Raw genomic sequence first — 20,131 nt, 5'->3', positions numbered from 1 at the left:
TCATGAAGTCAGACTTCTGGCTAGGTCCTTAGTTGACAAATGTGTAATAACTCACTGGATCCTTATTCACAAAATTTCCAGCTTATTAGGACTTGCCTGTATTCTACTGGTGTAGCCTCTTGGAAAACAGAGTCACTTATGTGCCATAATGAAGCAACAGAGTAGCTTTAATTTCCTTCAGTCTTAGTCATTTTTATATCCTGTTTAGTGCTCCAGGAGTGGCTCACACGTAGTAGGCAATCAGTAAATATTTAATGAGTGAATGATAAAAGAAATCAGTAATATCTTGCTCATCTACAGGTGATATTTCTCAATAAAGGCCCTCTCTCATCCTCTCAGATAACTTGCTCTTCGTACACATCGTTTTATGATACCTAATTCTCTCAGTTGTGCCAATGAAGCAACATTCTTGGAGTAGGGATTAGTAGTATACAGCCCAGGTGCTGAAGGCAGCTCCTTTTAGGATAGTTGTTGTTATTCAGTCATTTCAGTCATGTTCAATTCCTCGTGACCCCTTTTGGGGATCTTTTTCCAAGATACTGGAATAATTTACCATTTCCTTCTCCAACTCATTTTGCGGATGAGGAAGCTCAGGCAAACAGGGTTAAGTGACTTGCCCAGAGTCACACAGCTGCTAAATGTCTGACGCCAGTTTTGAACTCTGGAAAATGAGTCTTCCTGACTCCAGGTCCAGCACTCTAACCACTGCACCACCTAGACAAATGTCCTTAAACCCAGTTTTGGCCTGGATGACTTTTATCTATGTGGGTAGAGAACCTACAGTTATTCTTCCTAGATTTTCTTTGGCTTTCTTTCCAAGAACCACTCTCCAACTCATATTTCTACAAGATCTTTAATGACCTTTTCCTATAGATTTGAGGTATAGCTCCTAACAATTGTTTTTTTCTTTCCAAATGAAGTTACCTTGTGCCTATTTATTGCATCATTACCTTCTCAATTTCAAAGTGCATTGAGGAAGCAGAAACATTCCTTAAAAAGGTGCTGTCCTCATAGGTAGATTAAATGTAGCTAATGCTACTTTAAACAAGTTTATCTGAAGCAATAAAAAATTCCTAGGAGTAGTTTATTTAGAAGAACAGACTATAAAAATAATACCAGTACAAAAAGATTGCTATTCTCTCCTTAGTTGAGAAATAGAGAATAGAGAACAAACTAATAGAGAACAAATATTGTGACAGATAACAGCACAAATGAGGAAGTCTTCAGCTATGTCTTTGGCATAGAGCAATGATGAGAAGGTTTGGCTTAGATTACTTCTATAATCTCTGTGCATTGGAATTTAACAGTATTGTGTGATAACTAAATGGCCCTATTCTGAGGTGGTATAATCAGTCAGAAGTACTTTTGGCAGTATGTTAGTAGCCTTACTAAGGAAAAGCCTCCATAAATATTCTTAAATTTGTGTCATGTTCAGTATAAATTAATTATTGGGATCCTGTTATTTGATAATGAAAAACAAATTGAAATAATTAATAAATTTTTTGTTTTGCAAAAACATTCTCATCATAAAATTTTTAGTATATCTTATAATGCTCCCCATTTTATGTCCTAACAATATGTAATCCTCCAAAACATAAAGGACTGATTGCAACTAATAGCACATATAATCTTAAACTTTAATAGTTGACTGTCAAAAGAAAGCATGGGTGTTTGCTTTTTAAATTAGTCCTCTAGTTATCCTATGATCTCTTTTGGTGCCATTTAACATTGTCTTTATTTACATAATTGCATATATTCTTTTCCTTCTGTGTTACTTACTACTTCATTCCATAAAGTAGCTTTCCATATTTTTTCATATTCACTGTTCTGTGTGGTACAACAATATTACATTAATGTACACAGTTCGGAGAGGCAGCATGGTGTGGTGAACAGAGCCAGGCAAACCTGGGGTCAGGTACCTCCATTCCTACATACTGATTGTATATAATCACTTATAGAGATGATACCTGTCTGCATTGGCAAAGCAAGTGTTCTAACCAGGGAGCTCTCTGTAACACTGAAAACACAAGTGTATCACCATCCCACAGTTTCTTCAGCCATTCCCCAAAGGGCACCTATTTTTTCCATCTTTGCTATATAAATACTGCTGCTCTGCATATTTTTAATATAGATAGAACTCTTCTTATGTAACCAGAATCACCTTTTTTTGTCTTCATCCACAGTTGTGAAAAATATTTCCTTCCCTTTTCTCTTTATTTATGGTGTGACCTTTTGTATCTAGGATACTTATCTATTTGGACCTTATTGTGGTATATAGTATAGAATGTTGGTCTAAACCTATTTTCTGCCAAATTGCATTCCATGTTTCCCCATTAAATTTCATGGAATAATAAATTAACTTTGGTAATATTATTGTTTATATTATATTAGACTAATCCAACCTTGAGCAATTAATCATTCTCCAATTATTTTGTCTGTCTTTATTTCTGTAAAAAAAAATTTTTAAAATGTATTTATTTATATAGTTCCTCTAGGGACTTTAGTAGATGGACTCTTAAAAGTTTTATACATTAAATAATTATTTTGAATGGAATCTCAATCTCCTGCCTTTTTAATTTTTGTTAATCTAGATGAAGGCTTTTGACTTGGGTTTATTTCATATCCTGTTACATTCTAAAGTTACTCCATTTAATTTTAGTTGAATATAGTTTTCTAAGTAAATCATGTTATTTTCAAAAAGTGATAATTGTGTTTCCTCTTTATCAATGCTTATTCCCTTATTTTCTTTTTTCTCTTATTGCTCTAGCACTATATCAAATAATAGTAGCAATAGTGGAAATTCTTGCTTTAGTACTGATCTTTTTGGCAAGGCCTCAAGTATTTCTTCTTTACTTAGAATAATGACTCAGGATCTGAAGTAGACACTATTTGCTATGTTAGAGAAAGGTCCAGTTTTTTCCTCATGCTTTTTAGTGTTTTTAATAGAAATAAATGTATTTTGTCAAGAGCCTCTTTTATGTCTATTGATACTTTTTTTTTTTTTTTAGATTTTGGTGGCATGTTATATTTATAAAACTCAAAGGACTGTAGATTTAGAATTGGAACCAACTTGACCAAATCAAACCTTTGCTAGACATATATCCTTAAAGAGGTCAAAAACTTTGTAAAAGGGTGCACATGTACACAAATGCTTATGGTAGCACTTTTTGTTTTATCAAAGACCTGGCAACAGAAGGATCACAATCAGCTGGAAAATGTCTAAATACACAGCTGTAAGAAATTACACTTCAGGAAATGAAGAATATTATAGATTCAGAAAAAGCTGGAAAGACTTGTGAACTGATGCAGAACCAGGAGAACATTTTATGCATTGACCACAATAATAGAAAGGAAGACAGTTTTGAAAGATTTCAGAATACTAGTGACAAAGTATCCATTCTACCTCTTGGCAGAGAACTGATGAATTAGAAATGTAGAAAAATGTAAACATTAAAAATAATAATTAATGAACTAATTAGAGCTGATGAGTTTGGCAGTCAGTTAACAAGTTTTTGTTTTTGTTTTTTTTTTTCCCCATAGCCTGTGCTATGGATATAAATTTAAAAGTGAAATAGTCCCTGCCCTCATGGATCTGGCATTCTACTTTGGGGATACAGAGAGAAGAGAATAATGCCCAAGATTGGATCTTGGCATACTAACAGTTCAAAATGGAACATGGATAACGAATCAGAAAAAAAAATTGCCATTGCAGTTACAATCTTTCAGAAATGTTATTTCCAGTCTTATCAATGCCATATCTTTTATTTATTTATTTTTTTTTAGTTTACAACTAAACCAACAGTTCCACAAGTTTTTGAGTTCCACATTTTCCCACCTCTCCCCCCAAACTGCCAATATGGCATGTAATCCGACATAGGTTCTACATATACCTTTGCATCAAACTTATTTATATTATAGTCAAGTTGTGAAGAAGAATCATAACCAATGGAATGAATCATGAGAAAGAAGAAATGAAATCAAAAAAGAAGGAAAAAAAGAGATCAAATAGTTTGCCTCAATCTGCATTCAGACTATCTAATTCTTTCTCTGGATGTAAATAGCTTTTTCCATCATGAGTCTTTTGGAGCTGTCTTTGAACCTTGCATTGATGAGAAGAGCCAAGTCTATCAAAGTTAATCCTTACAGATACTGTGAGTCTGTAATCATGTATAATGATCTCCTGGTTCTGCTCCCCTCACTCAGCATCAGTTCATATAAGTCTTTCCAGGTTATAATGAAGTCCGTCTGCTCTTCATTTCTTATAGCACAGTAGTATTCCATTACATTCATATACAGCAGTTTGTTTAGTCATTCCCCAATTGATGGGCATCCCCTTGATTTCCAGTTTTTTGCCACCACAAAAAGAGCTGCTATAAATGTTTTTGAACATACTGGTCCGTTTCCCACTTGTACGATCTCCTTGGAATATAGCCCTAGAAGTGGTATTGCTGGGTCAAAGGGTATGCACATTTTTATGGCCTTTTGGGCATAGTTCCATATTGGTCTACAGAGTGGTTGGATCAGTTCACAACTCCACCAACAATGTTACAATGTTACAATTCTCACACATCCTCTCCAGCATTTATCAATCATTTTCCTGTTTTGTCATGTTAGCCAATCTGACAGGAGAGATGTGGTACCTAAGAGTTGTTTTGATTTGCATTTCTCTAATCAATAGTGATTTAGAGCATTTTTTCATATGACTATAGATATCTTTAATTTCTTCCTCTGAAAACTGCCTGTTCATATCCTTTGACCATTTCTCAACTGGGGACATATCTTTCTTTATATCTCTTATTGTGATTTTAAAAGATTCTTAAGGTTCTTGCAGGCCATTCTCTTTTCTGCAAGTGTAGTTGTTGTTACAGTCTGTTCTTTGTACAGATTTCTCCTTCTACCCTGTAGTATTTGTTTCCTGTATTGGGGCCTCTCCTGTGTGGGTTGTGTTTTATTTATTCACTTCTTTAGGCTTTCTATTTTACAAGGGTGCTTTATCCTGTGAAATTTCTTTCCCTCATTTTTCTTTTTAAAAATTTGACACTTTTTTTTTATTGTTTCAACCACCCTAACACACTTGGATTTAGCTTTGACCATTCTGCCATCTTGCTAGAGTTCTCTTGAGAAATTCATCGGAAATATAAAGTTCTGTAGTAATATTAAGTTTCATTATTCTCTACTGAATCATTTCCCTGGATTATCCAAGAAGCAAAAGTTATTTTAGTAAAATATCTGATGACAATAGGAAGGAAAAAGAAGATGCTATGGTTTCTAATTCCAGATCTTCATCTACTCTTTTTTGAAACAGTATCTTTTTAACGGCACTCTTTAGACTTTAAAACTTCATTAAACAACTGAAGCTTTTTCACAACAATAGTCAGAATATTAGAAAGGAACATAAAGAATAGAAACACATTTCTGGAACTACACAGTACCTCTGGAGGGCAAACCATTTAACAGTGTTCAAAGTCAATTTTACAGTAATAAAATCAGTATTCCCAGAGTAAACAATTTCCACTTCTATCTTGAGTAGACTGAGATGATTTGTGGGTAAGTTCTGTGTCACCTGAGGGAACTTGTCATTCTGCCTTACTCAACTTTGCATTTGATATACTATGAAACTAAAGTTAGAGGAAAAGAATTTTGGCTTCATTTCTTTGTACTTTTAGGACAACAGAAAAGTGCATGTTGGAAGAAAAAGGAAGCTCCAGGGTTATATTTAAAGACTCTAAAAGACTCTCCTGTGATGGCTAATATTGAGATTGAAGACAGCTTCTACTTTACTAAAATCAGGCCTATATGATCATTGTATCATTCTTGCCAAGACAAGCTATGCTCTTTTTCAAGTCAAAAACAGTCACTGGAATGTTGTTAGGATCCTTCTCTCACTGTCTCTTCTCTACCCAATAGTATATGCCCTTTCTTCTCTTGGAAAGAGATTTAAACTTATTCATTTATTTAAACTTAAAAAGATTTAAATTTAAAGCTTCATATTTGTATGTTTTTTACAACTTCCATTTTGGAACTACTTTGTAATCACATTGTGAATGATGCAGAATAGAATTTAGCTAAGGACAAAGATCTAGGTATAGTTACCTGGAACTATTTTTCCATCTCTGGCTTGTCACTTAATGGATGGTCCATTTTCTAGGTATGGGTTTGCTTCCCTGAAGAGTCCATCAGGAGATTCATTTTTTTCCTCTGAACTTTTGGCTTCTGAGTATAAATATCACTGGTTTTGGAAGAAGGCTTTTAAAATTGGCTTTCAGCTTGTAGTTGTCGCAACCAGCATTCATTTCTAACCTTTGCCTTAAAAAATGGAACTTCAGATTCCCTGTGCTGCCCCCCATATGTCCTTTGTGGAGCAGAAGCTGTTGCTCTGTGGGTTGAGTTTTGGGAGGCAGCTAAGAACATCCTATTGATTTTCTAAAAATTTTAAAAAAATTTTTAAACACTGCAGCATTGAGCTCCCATTGCTTTCCCCTGTTTCAGAGTCTGAGCAGGTGGGCCCTTTGATGAACTAGACTAGTGGCTTAGCCAAGGGAAAGAGAGGTTGGCTATAGCAAGTAGATCCATCCCTTACAGTTCATTTTTAAAATCAAGAATGCTGCAATAAATGGCTACATTGTTGGTTGGCTCGGACTTTTTATTAGCTTACTTTCTAGCTAAATCTAGAAGGTATCTAGTGTTTCTTGAGGGTGGGTGTAAAAATACATGCTTCTTTTGCTTTGGGGCCAGACTTTCATTTTAGAGTCATTCACTGAACTTGTAATGTGATGTATTTAGTCCAAGAATGTATTATTGAATTAGAAGGTCCAACTTAGGAATATGGTGTCCTAAATTTTGATGTCAAAAGGGTTTTAATATCTCTAGTATTTTATGCCCTGTAATATTTGTCATACTTTGGTATTCTTGGCTTTTTCCAACTACAGGTGAAGCATTTGCATATATACATTTGTGGGCATTTGTTTGTATGTATGTTGTCCTTGGGGGCAGCTAGGTGGCACAGTAGATAGAGTGCTGTGGCTGGAGCCAGGAAGACTTCAATTCAGATCTGGCCTCTTGACACGTAGTAACTGTGTGACCCTGAGCAAGTCACTTAACCCTGTTTGCCTGAGTTTTCTCATCTATAAAATGAGCTGGAAAGGGAAATGGCAAACCACTCTGGTATCTTAGCCAATAAAACCTTGAGAAGGATCATGAAGAGTCAGACGCAGCTGAAATAGCTGAACAACAACATGTTGTACTCAATTGTGTATGGGAGGAACTTCAACCAAACTAAGCTGTATATTACCTTATTTTTAATAAAAGGTGATGATGGAAAAGCTTTGAGTAGATAGATTATTGTCTCTCTTTTCTGTAGTCCTCTATTTGAAGAGACGATGAATCCTATTACTGTAAATATTGTTTTGATCCCTGCCTACTTCACTTGCTTCTCTAGATACGTGTGGCTCCAAGGCACCTTTGTATCTCCTTAGCTGCTATGAATACTCTCAACTACTTGATGGCTTGTTAAATTTTCATTATCTAATATGCATTAATTTAGTTATAATAGCCCTGTTGCTAGGAGCAAAGATTGAAAGTAAGAGATTGCAGCAGCATAGATTAGTTGTGTCATTGGAGTCAGAAAAATGTGGAGAACCTTCTGCCCTCGTACAGAGTTTGTAGTTAATATATGATTAATACTAAGTGTGGCAAAAGAAAGAAAGTGTTTTACTGCTATCTGGTATGTTACCTGTGGTGTTTCCAAAGAATGTCTGCTTAACAAAATCCTCTTAATTGTAAACATATAGTCTATACTTCTTCAGATATCTTCAGAGTAATAGTACTTATTTAAAATATCACTATAGTTTAATTGCCTTGAGATTTAGGATTAAACAATTTAGAGAAAATAAAAAAGGGGTTTAAAGCAGAGAATGTGAGTTTTAATATGATCCCACATTGTAAATTTTGCTGAAGTGTGTGCCTAGTGGTGAGCTCAAGTATAATTTCTAAGATTAAGCAAACTACACAATTGGAATTTTTGTCTCCATCATTGAAAGAATTTGCTACTGCCTGGAAAAGTCCAATGGGCCCAGAGGCAATGTATATGATACAGATCTCAATGTTGTATTAATATTGTTTCCTGTGTTAGCTTTAGTGATGTTTGTGAAGCTATCACAGTTTTTCCTTGGCTTTAGTACCTTACCAACTTCAATTATGTTCCTAAGTCTTGTCTGAACTCTAGACATTTTCAAAGAGAGAAAATTATTATATGATCAAAGGTTATCAGTTTATTTATATAGAGCTTTGAGTATTGTGGTTTTACCACATGTAGTGAGCTTTGAATCTTATATAATATATTCGAAGGGAAAAAATGAGCCAGAATTGTTTTCTGAGCAAGTAGTGAAAGGGCTCTGAGAGTCACTTGTTGGGAAAGAAGAGTGATACATAGAAAGAATTCTTATGGGCAGGAGTGCCAGTACTGTTAAAGATGGACATTTTTGTCCCTACAAATTGGTTGTACTTAGTACTAATAAAAATAGAACATTAATTGCCTCATATTCAAGTCATATGGTCTGGAATTCTTGATTATCAATATGTTCCTAGGTTCTGCTTTTCAGTTGTGCCTTGGTCCTAAGACCCAGGAAGAAAATGGTGCCATCATCTTATGAATGACTCTTTTTATACTTTCTCCTCAATAGGATACCCAGAAAGCCAAGCAGTTCCTGCCTTTCCTCCAGCGAGCTGGTCGTTCTGAAGCTGTGGTGGAATATGTTTTCAGTGGTTCTCGCCTCAAACTCTACTTGCCAAAGGAAACCTGCCTCATTACCTTCCTACTTGCAGGTAAGTTCCATGTATTTTCCCAAGTACTTGTCCTCTTTTCATCTATGCTGGTAGTATTTTCGTTCCTTCTAAATAAGCTGGGGCCCATGAAGAATCCATTATTTCTAACTGGCAATTGAGGCTCAGAAATTGAAATGATTCTTGGATCTATGAGGAACAAAAGTATCATTTTTTTCTAAAGGGATGTACATGGCTCTTTTTGGTTTCCGCTGTCTCACCTTTGCCTCTACAACCTGCAAACCAATAATTGGCATTGTGTATGTCGTCTCTTGAAGCAGAATTCTTTGATATTTGGAGAGTGTAATGAAATCCATTCCTTATCTCCTTCCAGAGCTAACAGGACAGAAAGCCAAGCTTTCTGGGTTTATTTGCTAACATCACTGCTTCTTTGGCAGTGTGCTCTGAACTTTGTGCAGGTGATTTACCTTTCTTCTTCCTCTTTCTCACTACTCTAGAAAATGAGGGGTAGACAACTTAATGGCAGCACCCAACACACAACTGAGTGAAGAGAACTCCAAATTCATATTGCCAGTAAATACTTCAGTACGTTAAAAATCCATGATCTCATTGTTGGTATGCTATCAATGCAGATCCCAATTGCTGTATAACTTCCTAAGTGATTTTGGAGATTTACTATGACTGAAAAATTCACAAACCTAAAGCCAACCTGGTAGTGAACTTTTCCTAATAAAGCTAGGCCAGGCCTTAACTATTGCACTTAAAGTCTATTGCCAGCCTTCTGTCTAAAAGCCTTTTCTACTTGGTAGACGCTGCTTGTGTTCAGCTGGTGTAATCTGCAAAAACCCAGGAATGATCACCCTTCTGTGGTATGGTGAGGCTTTGGAATAGGACTATTGTGGGAAATTACTGACAGGCTATTTGAGAAGCTTCTCCAGGGTGGTACTATCTGCTTGAAGTTCCTCCCCTGCCATCTTATTTATATGGGAAAGGCTCAGAACACTTGTGAAGAACCTAATTGTTTTCAGGTGTCCTTAGTCCCAAACTTTTTGTGAAACCTTGTGCCTGACATTCCCTTTGTTTCTACTATAGTTTCGACTACAGTAGTCCTCTTTCGTACTAAAGTTGATATTGGAAGGGAAAACCTGCCTGTCTTTTGTCACTGCATATGTGTCTCTCTTCAGCTGTGTTTTATAGAAGTGTAATATGTCCCAAGCCAGCAAGACTATGAATCATGCACTTTGAGCAATTTCCATTTATGCACTCAAGGAGCAAATTGTTTCATTTCTCCTCTGCTGGAAAATAATAAAGTTATTTATTTACAATAAGTATTTCACAGAGGCTGTCGTCTATAAGGGAAAAACCATCATTTTGCCTCCCTCCCTTTTCTTCATCCATCTTTGAACACTTAAGAGGCGTACTTGTCTTACTTATTATTTGCTGTCCAGGCTTCCTCAAAACTTTATTAACTTCTTGAAAAGAATTTACTTTTATGGGGAGAAAAATGAAGATGCCACTTGTTATCCCCCCGTGTGATTCCCTTGTTTTCCCAAGAGGCATGTATCCATTTCTTCTCAGTAAATATGCCTTCCTGAGGCTATGGGTAAGCAAATTGTGTCCTCTTCTCAAACCTCAGTAAATAGGTTGAGTTATGGGAAATAAATGACTTGTTGAGGACTACAGAATTGAAGCACATAGCCACTGCCCTTTGTCATTTGTGGTCTAGATCCTCTCATAGAGCCCGTAAAAGGTTAATGTTCAGTATGCTGCTTGGTATTCCTTTGAGTGATTAATTGTTGTAAGACCCTGCACTGAGTTCCTGCTCTTAAAGAAAGAGGAGGAAAGACTGCAGACCTTGCTGGGGAGCTAGACTTTGGTTTCTGGAGTTTCTCTCTGGAGAAACTTGGCTACTCTTAGGTCTGTGTGGGAAAGAAAATGATGAAGAGGGAATCCAAATACAAAAAAAGCAGCTGAATAAAGCTGGCCCAATTCACAGATCCAGCAAAATTATGATACCCTTTTACCTTTCTTTCCCAGGCTAGGGTAGCATACCATGATAACTTGGCTTAACTTTGCATCAGAAAGCACATGGTATTTGTACTTTATAAGTAATTATTCCAACCCAAAAGACATTTCTTTGAGTAACTTCTATTTTGAAGAAAACAACACATGCAAACTCATAATTAGCATTTAAAGTTTTTTTCCTATCCAGCCACACAATGTGCTTATATATTATGTGAATTCCAATATCTCAGAAAACTGTGATGGATCTCCATGGTATTCCAGTCTTCATAGGCATAAGTAGCAGAGGTACAAGTCTCCCTAGCTGCCATGACTATATGCCATGGAAGAAAAGAGCAAAGACTTTCTTGTCAGTATCTGTAAATCAAGAGGCCATTCTAAATGCTGACTAGCAGTCCTTGTGGGCAGGATGTGTAGGCTTTCTACTTTGACTTCTTGGAAAGGCTTCTGCTTTTTGGAGCAAGAAGTCTCTTTGGGTTGCTGTGGAACCCACTTCCTTGCCGTGTGGCCCACGGGCTCTGAAGAACAAACAAGATTTGGGTTGTCCCTGTTGCCTACTTCATATCCATCATGATCTGATTGGTGGGTTTCTAGGATAAGCTGAGGAGCTGAGTTGAGTTTGTCTTTGTAGAGACCAACAGAGAATTAATAGCCTCATGCTTTAATTCCTTGTCATAAAAGCAGCTTCTCACTTCTTTTCTTCCTTGGCTAAACCTCGACATGAGTATAACATCTAAATAAAGGAAACCATAATGACTGGCTGTGATATTTGTGGCAAAGCCCTAGTTACCAAATAGCTGTGTCTGTACTCCCTGTCTGTTTGTGGAGTTTGTGGATTAGAAAATCATACTGGAGAATTAATAACTAAATGGGCAGAACATTTTTCCTCCTGGACTTGTCTCTTCTATGAAACTGTGAATGTGTTTAAGCAATGTTCTTGTTCCCAGTGATAACTCCGCTACACAAGGCACCAGGAGGGGAATATCTCTGAAACTGCCAGCAGGTAGCTGTTTTTTCCTTCCTCATTTTCCTTCCCCAATCTCTGTCAGATTCTCCTGCCTAAGAACACAGATCCACTGTTTGTTAATTAGTTTTCACACTTGATCATTTCATATTTGAAAAGATTTTAAAAGGAATTTTCCAAAATTTGTAAACCTAGGCATTTTGCTTGTGTGCATCAAAGCCAGATGATTAGAGGATTTGGGCACCTCTTTCTTTGCTTTGTAGTTGCACCTACAGTGCAGGATGTGGCAGAACTCTTGTAGGCAATTTATATAACAGGCTCACCGGGACACTCTCTTGGTATAGTTTTAGATTTTGACTGCTCTACTGGGTCTTCCACTTAAGGGTCCTGGGTGATGACTTCTTTTTGGACAGATTTCTTTGGCCATAGAAATCATAGAGTTCTCTCTGTGTGTGTAGTCAGTCAGGATTGTTGAGTGAAGCAGTTCCCTGCATGTTGCATTTTCTTTGAGTCAACATTTGTAAAACATGTACTATGTATATACTATCTGTAGACGTTATTGGGTTCAATGGATACAAAGAAAAAAACAAAAAATAGTCCCTTCCATCAAGGAGTTCACATTCCTTCTACTGGGAGATATAACATGAAAACATATAAAGTAAATGGAGGCTAATTTGGAGGAGTTAGGGAGCCCTCAACCCAAGGGGTTCCAGATTAATTTCCTATAGAAGCTGGCATCTAATGTGAGTCTTGGAGGGAGCTCTGAGACAAAGCTAAAGAGAAATTCTCTTCCAGGCATGGGCAGCACTATATGCCAAGGCATAGAAACTAGAAATGGAATGGCAGGCTCAAGAAAAGCTCATATTGTTTGGCTGGATTGTAGAGTTCCTTAAGGGACAGTGTAAGAAATCACACTGGGGCCAGATTAGGGGTGTTTTGAAATGCCAGCCAGAGGAATTTTCTGTTATCCTTCAGGCAGTTGAGTCACTGAAGCTTCTTGAACAGGGAAATGGCATGATTAGATCCGTGTTTTTGTAATATTATTTATTTTGCAATTTTGTGGAAAGTATAAAAAAGAGAAAAGAGACGGGAAGCCATTAGAAGTCTGTCACAGTATACAGATTGGAGGAGATGAGAGCCTAACAAGAATTGTGGCTACATGAGGGGACAGATGGCAACAGATGTGAAAGATGATGAAGCAGAATTGACAAAACCTGGACAGTGATTTTAAGTGAAGGGCAAAGGAGACTCCATAAACAGCTCCAAGTTTGTGAGCCTGGGATGACTAGAAGAACAGTTTGTCCTCAGCAGAAAAAGACATTTGTAGGGGAGAGGTAGGTAACTATAGCGGGAAAGATAACAAAATCCATTTTGGATATATTGTGTTTGAGGTGCTGACAGTACAGTCAGGGAGTGATGTGAGACTACAATTCTCTAGAGAAATTAGACCTGGATGTATGGATTACTGAACTGCCTTCATTGAGGTAGTAAATGAACCATTGAGGAATTATGAAGTCAGCAAGACAAGATGTAGACAGGAGAGAATTGGACCCAGGATAGAAGGGGGGAGATGCCCTTGCCTAGTTCAGAGCTTTTCACATAGAAACAGATGACAACTCAGCAAAAGAGACTGAAGAAGGATCAAACAAATAGTGCCCTCCCTTGTCTTTGCCTACTTTGTGTGTGTATAGATAATATACACATATATATGTACATATACACGAGAGTATGTGTATAGACACCCACTAAAAGTAGTCAAGTTTAGAAGTGAACCATGTGACGAGATAGGGGGATAGGAGATCAAGAAGAGCTTCAGAATTCTGCATCATGGAAGTAGTACAGTTTGGAGTGATGTTGAGATCAAAAGTATAACCAAACCACTCTGGGTGGGTGGCTATACACCTCCCTCCCCCCACAACATAAATATAAGACCATTTTGTCAGGTGTTGGGGTTGTAAGCCTAATTTCACAGGTGGAGAAATGAGTTGGAGGCACTTAGTGGAGGCAAATGTGTAGGAACATATCTCGGAGTTTGGCTACCAAAGGGAAGAGAATGATGGGTGAAGGTTTTTTGAGGATGAGGGAGGGAGGCCCAGCTATGTTTGTAATCAGCAGAGCATGAACCAGGCGACAAGGAAAGACTGAATATGTGTGTGTGTTTGAGAGAGAGAGAAGTGTGTGTGTATTTATGTGTGGTTCTCAAGAAAATGATAAAGAATGGGATGTAGGGCACAAGTCGACAGGTTATCTGTGACAAGAATAAAAGTCACCTCTTCCTCAGAGAGGAGGAAAGGAAGGAAAGAGAGAATGGGGAACAGTAGAGACATTTTGAGGTTTAAAATAGGGGAGAAGAGGGAGCTCAGTATAGATGATCTCTATTTTCTTAGTAAAGAAGTGTCAAACTCAGGCAAAATTCCCAACCAGATTAAAATGTAATTGGGAAATGTTTAACAGAATAAAAATATTACACAGAATAATGTTAACTTGTGGTATTCTAAGTAAATTTAGGACCCCTATTTAAGTTTGACACCACTGTGTAGGGGACTTGCAGCAAGAATAGGACGTTTGAAACAAATATGGTGGGGAATATGACTGAGTCAGGCCAGAATAAAAGAACCACTGGGTAGCCTAGTGGAGCTAGTTTGGCAGAGCTGTATAACTTCACTTGGTTTTCAGCAGAACTAAGTAGAAGCAGAGGAGACAGATAGTGGGAATTACCTGAGGATTGGAGTTTGGCAAGCTATGAATGACATTCAGAGATGGTGAGCATTTCGGGGATGAACTGGTTTACAGCAGGGTCAGGATTGTTTAGGAAGTAACAGGAGGCCAGAGAAGTAATGGAGTAAGGAGTCAAGTTTAGAAGTGAACCATGTGAAGAGATGGTGGGAGAGGAGAGCAAGAAGAGCTTCAGAATTCTTGATCATGGAAGTAGTACAGTTTGGAGTGATGTTGAGATCAAAAGTATAACCATACCACTATGAGCTGAGGGGAAATTTTGTAGCTCATGGAAGTTTAGAGGTCGACATAATGGAAAACCAGAGTGTTTGGGAGGGGTCTCAGCTTTATGTTGAGGACAAAGGTTATTGGTGATGAGCAAGATTGAAGTTATGTTGAAGCCCTTGGGGGAGCAGGAAAGGGAAGGGAAGCATGACCTGGGAGTCAGTATATGACTGCAGCGAGCTTCTGGGTAGGAACATATAGGTTGGTGGAGTTCAGGCTCATGGGGGAATTGGTTAAGTAATAAGGAGCCTCACTCTAAGCTGGAGGGAAGTGATTCTTTCCTCATTGTCCATCTTCTTGTGAACTCTTTTTGGGCAGGTAGGCCCACAGCTTGATGGAGTAGCAGGTGGCCTGAACCAGGTGGCTTCTCTGTCACAGTCCCTGCACCCCTGTGTGTGGAGTGATCAGATGGGAAAGCAGGTGGGAAAAGTTAGCTGTACCTAGCAGGTCTGTGCCTCCTGAGCTCTTGCCCTTCAGTCCTCTGAGCACCTGCCTTTGGTTTGATTGGTGAAGAATCGACCTTTTGCAGTCGTAGCCAAAGCTATTCAAGGTCTCGCTGCTCTGGCCTCTTCCCATGCATATTTATTTCAGTCTAGGACACAATCACATCCAGTTCTTATCCTGCATTAGCAGGGAAGCCAAAACCATCGGGCAGCCTACATTTGTATAAAAGCATCTCTCCTCCTCCTCACCCCACCCCCCAAAATTTAATGGGTTCCCTCCATTTCCCTTAATTAGAATAAAGGTCATTCAGTTTTAGTTCATCTTCACAAATGGCACATTTATTATGTCTTTTGAAAAGAAAGAGAAACTGAGGTGCAGTAAGAAGAAATCACTTAACCCTCCAGTCACATGGTAAAACACTGATCCATTGACAGTAAAGTCTCTTGTAACTGTGCCCTTTTGAAGTATGTCTGCCTCTTGGGAATCATCATTCATACTGGAGCCACAGTTTAGGAAGTTCTTTTGATGGCTTAGGGGCAGCATTTTCCAAGCTGGATCCTGCAAACCAAATGTATTCAAAAAGCAGCTAGATTTAGCTCCATACCCGAGTCCCTCCAAAAATCTATAAAAAATGGCTCTGAACCAATTCTAGAACGGCAGAACCCACAGAACAGCAGAGGGAAGCAGGGCTCCAGCCCAGGACAGCCTGGATGGTCTCTGGGTGAGGTCTATTCCACACGGAGCTGGGAGCTAGGAACGGAGTGGAGCAGAGCAGAGCCCAGCCTGAGCGGCGTGGACCATCCAGACCAGAAGCCGGGCGGAGGGGGCCCTAGCGCCCTGAATATGTGAGCTGCAGCAGTTACCAGACCCCTCAACCCACAAACACCAAAGACTTCGGAGAAGGTTAGTGGGAAAAGCTGCGGGAGTGGAAGGAGTTCGCGGTTCGGCTTCCAGCCCCGGGGGCAGCGGAGGTGGGGCAGCTACAGCTGTTGTTACTTCCGGCTCCAGGCCCACCTGGTGGGAGGAATTAAGTGGCGGATCAAAGGAGGAGTGCAACATCCTGCTGAAGATCTAAGCCCAGTCTGGACTGGGGGTTCTTGGGGAACGAGTAGTGCGGGTCTGACAGAGCTGGCACCTCCCCCCAAAACGTGGAACATAGAACTCGTTAGTCAACAAGCAGTCATACCCCACTGAAAAACTCAAGGGTCAAGTTAGTTGGTTGGGAATATGGCCAGGCAGCGAAAACCCACCCAGATTCAGTCTCAGACTTTGGATTCTTTCTTTGGTGACAAAGAAGACCAAAACATACAGCCTAAAGAAGACAACAAAGTCATAGAGCCTACAACAAAAGCCTCCAAGAAAAACATGAACTGGCCCCAGGCCATGGAAGAACTCAAAAAGGATTTGGAAAAGCAAATTAGAGAAGTAGAGGAAAAATTGGGAAGAGAAATGAGAAGGATGCGAGAAAACTATGAAAAACAGGTCAATGACTTGCTAAAGGAGACCCAAAAAAATACTGAAAAATACACTGAAGAAAACAACACCTTAAAAAACAGACTAACTCAAATGGCAAAAGAGCTCCAAAAAGCCAATGAGGAGAAGAATGCCTTGAAAGGCAGAATTAGCAAAATGGAAAAGGAGGTCCAAAAGACCACTGAAGAAAATACTACTTTAAAAATTAGATTGGAGCAAGTGGAAGCTAGTGACTTTATGAGAAATCAGGATATTATAAAACAGAACCAAAGGAATGAAAAAATGGAAGACAATGTGAAATATCTCCTTGGAAAAACCACTGACCTGGAAAATAGATCCAGGAGAGATAATTTAAAAATTATTGGACTACCTGAAAGCCATGATCAAAAAAAGAGCCTAGATACCATCTTTCAGGAAATTATCAAGGAGAACTGCCCTGATATTCTAGAGCCACAGGGCAAAATAGAAATTGAAAGAATCCATCGATCGCCTCCTCAAATAGATCCCAAAAAGAAATCTCCTAGGAATATTGTCGCCAAATTCCAGAGCTCCCAGATCAAGGAGAAAATACTGCAAGCAGCCAGAAAGAAACAATTTGAGTATTGTGGAATCCCAATCAGAATAACCCAAGATCTGGCAGCTTCTACATTAAGAGATCGAAGGGCTTGGAATGCGATATTCCGGAGGTCAATGGAGCTAGGATTAAAACCTAGAATCACCTACCCAGCAAAACTGAGTATCATGTTCCAAGGCAAAATATGGACTTTCAATAAAATAGAGGACTTTCAAGCTTTCTCAGTGAAAAGACCAGAACTGAATAGAAAATTTGACTTTCAAACACAAGAATCAAGAGAAGCATGAAAAGGTAATCAAGAAACGGAAATTGCAAGGGACTTACTAAAGTTGAACTGTTTTGTTTACATTCCTACATGGAAAGATGATGTGTATGATTCATGAGACCTCAGTATTAGGGTAGTTGAAGGGAATATGCGCATATATATATATATATATATATATGTTTATGTATATATATATATATAAGTGAATGTGTATGTATGTATATATCTAGGTGTATATGTATGTACGTGTATGTATGTGTATATGTATATATATATGTGTTTATGTGTGTGTGTGTATATATATATATCTATATATATATATAAAAGAGAGAGAGCAGACACAGGGTGAGTTGAAGATGAAGGAAAGATATCTAAAAGAAATAAAATGAAATTAAGGGATGAGAGAGCAACATACTGAGAGAGGGAGATAGGGAGAGATAGAATGGGGTGGATTATCTCACGTAAAGGTGGCAAGGGGAAGCAGTTCTGTGGGAGGAGGGGAGAGGGCAGGTGAGGGGGGAATGAGTGAACCTTGCTCTCATCAGATTTGGCCTGAGGGGGAATACCATACATACTCAGTTGGGTATCTTACCCCACAGGAAAGAAGAGGGAGGAAGATAAAAAAAAAATAAAAGGGGGGGGGAATGATGGAGGGGAGGGCAGATGGGGGTGGAGGTAATCAAAAGAAACACTTTGGAAAGGGGACAGGGTCAAGGGAGAAAATTCAATAAAGCGGGATGGGTTGGGAAGGAGCAAAATGTAGTTAGCCTTTCACAACATGAGTATTGTGGAAGGGTTATACATAATGATACATGTGTGGCCTAGGTTGAATTGCTCGACTTCTTAGGGAGGGTGGGTGGGAAGGGAAGAGGGGAGAGAATTTGGAACTCAAAAAAAGTTTTAAAATCAGATGTTCAAAAACAAAAAAAGTTTTTGCATGCAACTAAAAAATAAGATACACAGGCAATGGGGCGTAGAAATGTATCTTGCCCTACAAGAAAGGAAGGGAAAAGGGGATGAGAGGGGAGGGGGGTGATAGAGGGGAGGGCTGACTGGGGAACAGGGCAACCAGAATATAAGCCATCTTGGAGTGGGGGGGAGGGTAGAAATGGGGAGAAAATTTGTAACTCAAACTGTTGTGAAAATCAGTGCTGAAAACCAAATATGTTAAATAAATAAATTTAAATTTAAAAAAAAATGTATTCAAAAAGGTGGCTAACCTCCCTTCCTGATTTCCCCATTTCTGCCAGAGGTATTAGCATCTTGTGCATTAGTTCAGCTAGAAAACTCAGAGCCATCTTTGATTTCAGATTCTCTTTTCAAATCCTGTTATTTCTGTCCCCACAGTTTCTCACGTCTTTGCACTTTTCTCTGTTGCAACTTACCCTGCCCTTTTAACTTCAAACCTTAATTATACTATTGCAGTGGCCTCCAAACTAGCCTCCCTGCCTCCAGGCTGTCCGTCTATACAATTCATCTACCAAGTCACTACCAGATTAATCTTCCTTTGATCATATCCTACCCTTTTAAAAAAATGATTTCATATTTTTTGCTGAATAAAATCCAACTTCCTTAACCTGACATTCAGTCTTTCAAAGGTACACTTTAGTATACCTTTCCAGCCATATCTCTGACTGTTTGCTTTTACATACTCCCAAGTTCCAGTCAGGCTAGTCTGCTTGGTGTTCTGGAGACATGCTCTGTACTTTCCCATCTCTGGATTTTTCTTCACTCTGGGACCTTCAAATATAATATCTCCAGCCAATCTGTTTAATTCCTATTTATCCTTCAAATCCCAGATAAAATACTTGTCCTCATTGAAGTATCCGCAACCCAGCATGCATCCAACTTCCTATAGCATTTTATATATCTGTGCATTGTATCATAACATTTTTTCTTATATTCTACATAGTTCTATTTCTCCTCTGCCCTACTAGATGGTAAGGTCTCTGGCAGTAGGAGCCTTGTTTTGTTCACCCTTCTGTAATCCTCTTTACCTGGAAGAGATTTTCAAATTAGGTGCTCAGTAGATAATAAATGAAGGAATCCTGTCTGTATAAAGGATGTGTAATATTTTGAAGTGTCTGAATTCTAAAGGCTGATGTACCCATGATGCTGATTCTGTTACAACTCATTGAATAATCACATCCTCTGTCTTTCTGTTTCCTTGTTTTTACCTAGTGGGGAGCAATATTATTATTAAAGAATAGAATTTCTTTACTTTTTGGTGGATTTGTAATGTAACGATGTGGTTATTCTCTCCATGGGTAAAGATCCATACGTGCTTTCTTATCCCCTGTACCTCTTCTCTGCTTTCATACATTCTCTACAGTGGCTGAGTTTCTTGAATAAGCTCCATAATTATCAAAAATTGAAAATTTTGAAAAATTGAAATGTCCCGTTAGTGTTAGGTAGTAATACAAAATGTCTGAAATACTATCAAGAATGAATTATTAATAACAGTTTGCCTAGCAGAGGGCACAATGATTACACCCAGGATTGTTATCATCACTGTCTTCAACAAAGACAAATGTAAATTACTTCTGTAACTCCAAATGAATGAAAGAAAAAAATAGACACAAGTTGTGTGAGTTGGATTAGAATAAGG

General features: G+C 38.4%; 1 protein-coding gene across 1 annotated transcript in view; it reads left to right on the top strand.

The window, feature by feature from the left end:
- The window catches only part of SND1 (staphylococcal nuclease and tudor domain containing 1), a 484,576-nt gene that overhangs the window by 289,774 nt on the left and 174,671 nt on the right, over positions 1–20,131 (top strand). Inside the window, exon 15 of the mRNA XM_036759444.1 lies at positions 8,682–8,823. Within this exon, the coding sequence (XP_036615339.1) occupies positions 8,682–8,823 (142 nt within the window). The remainder of the gene's footprint in view (positions 1–8,681; positions 8,824–20,131) is intronic.

Source organism: Trichosurus vulpecula, chromosome 5, assembly GCF_011100635.1.
Source record: "Trichosurus vulpecula isolate mTriVul1 chromosome 5, mTriVul1.pri, whole genome shotgun sequence".
NCBI lineage: Eukaryota > Metazoa > Chordata > Mammalia > Diprotodontia > Phalangeridae > Trichosurus > Trichosurus vulpecula.
The sequence above is the reverse complement of the archived record's forward strand: the minus strand, read 5'-3'. Positions and strand labels throughout refer to the sequence as shown.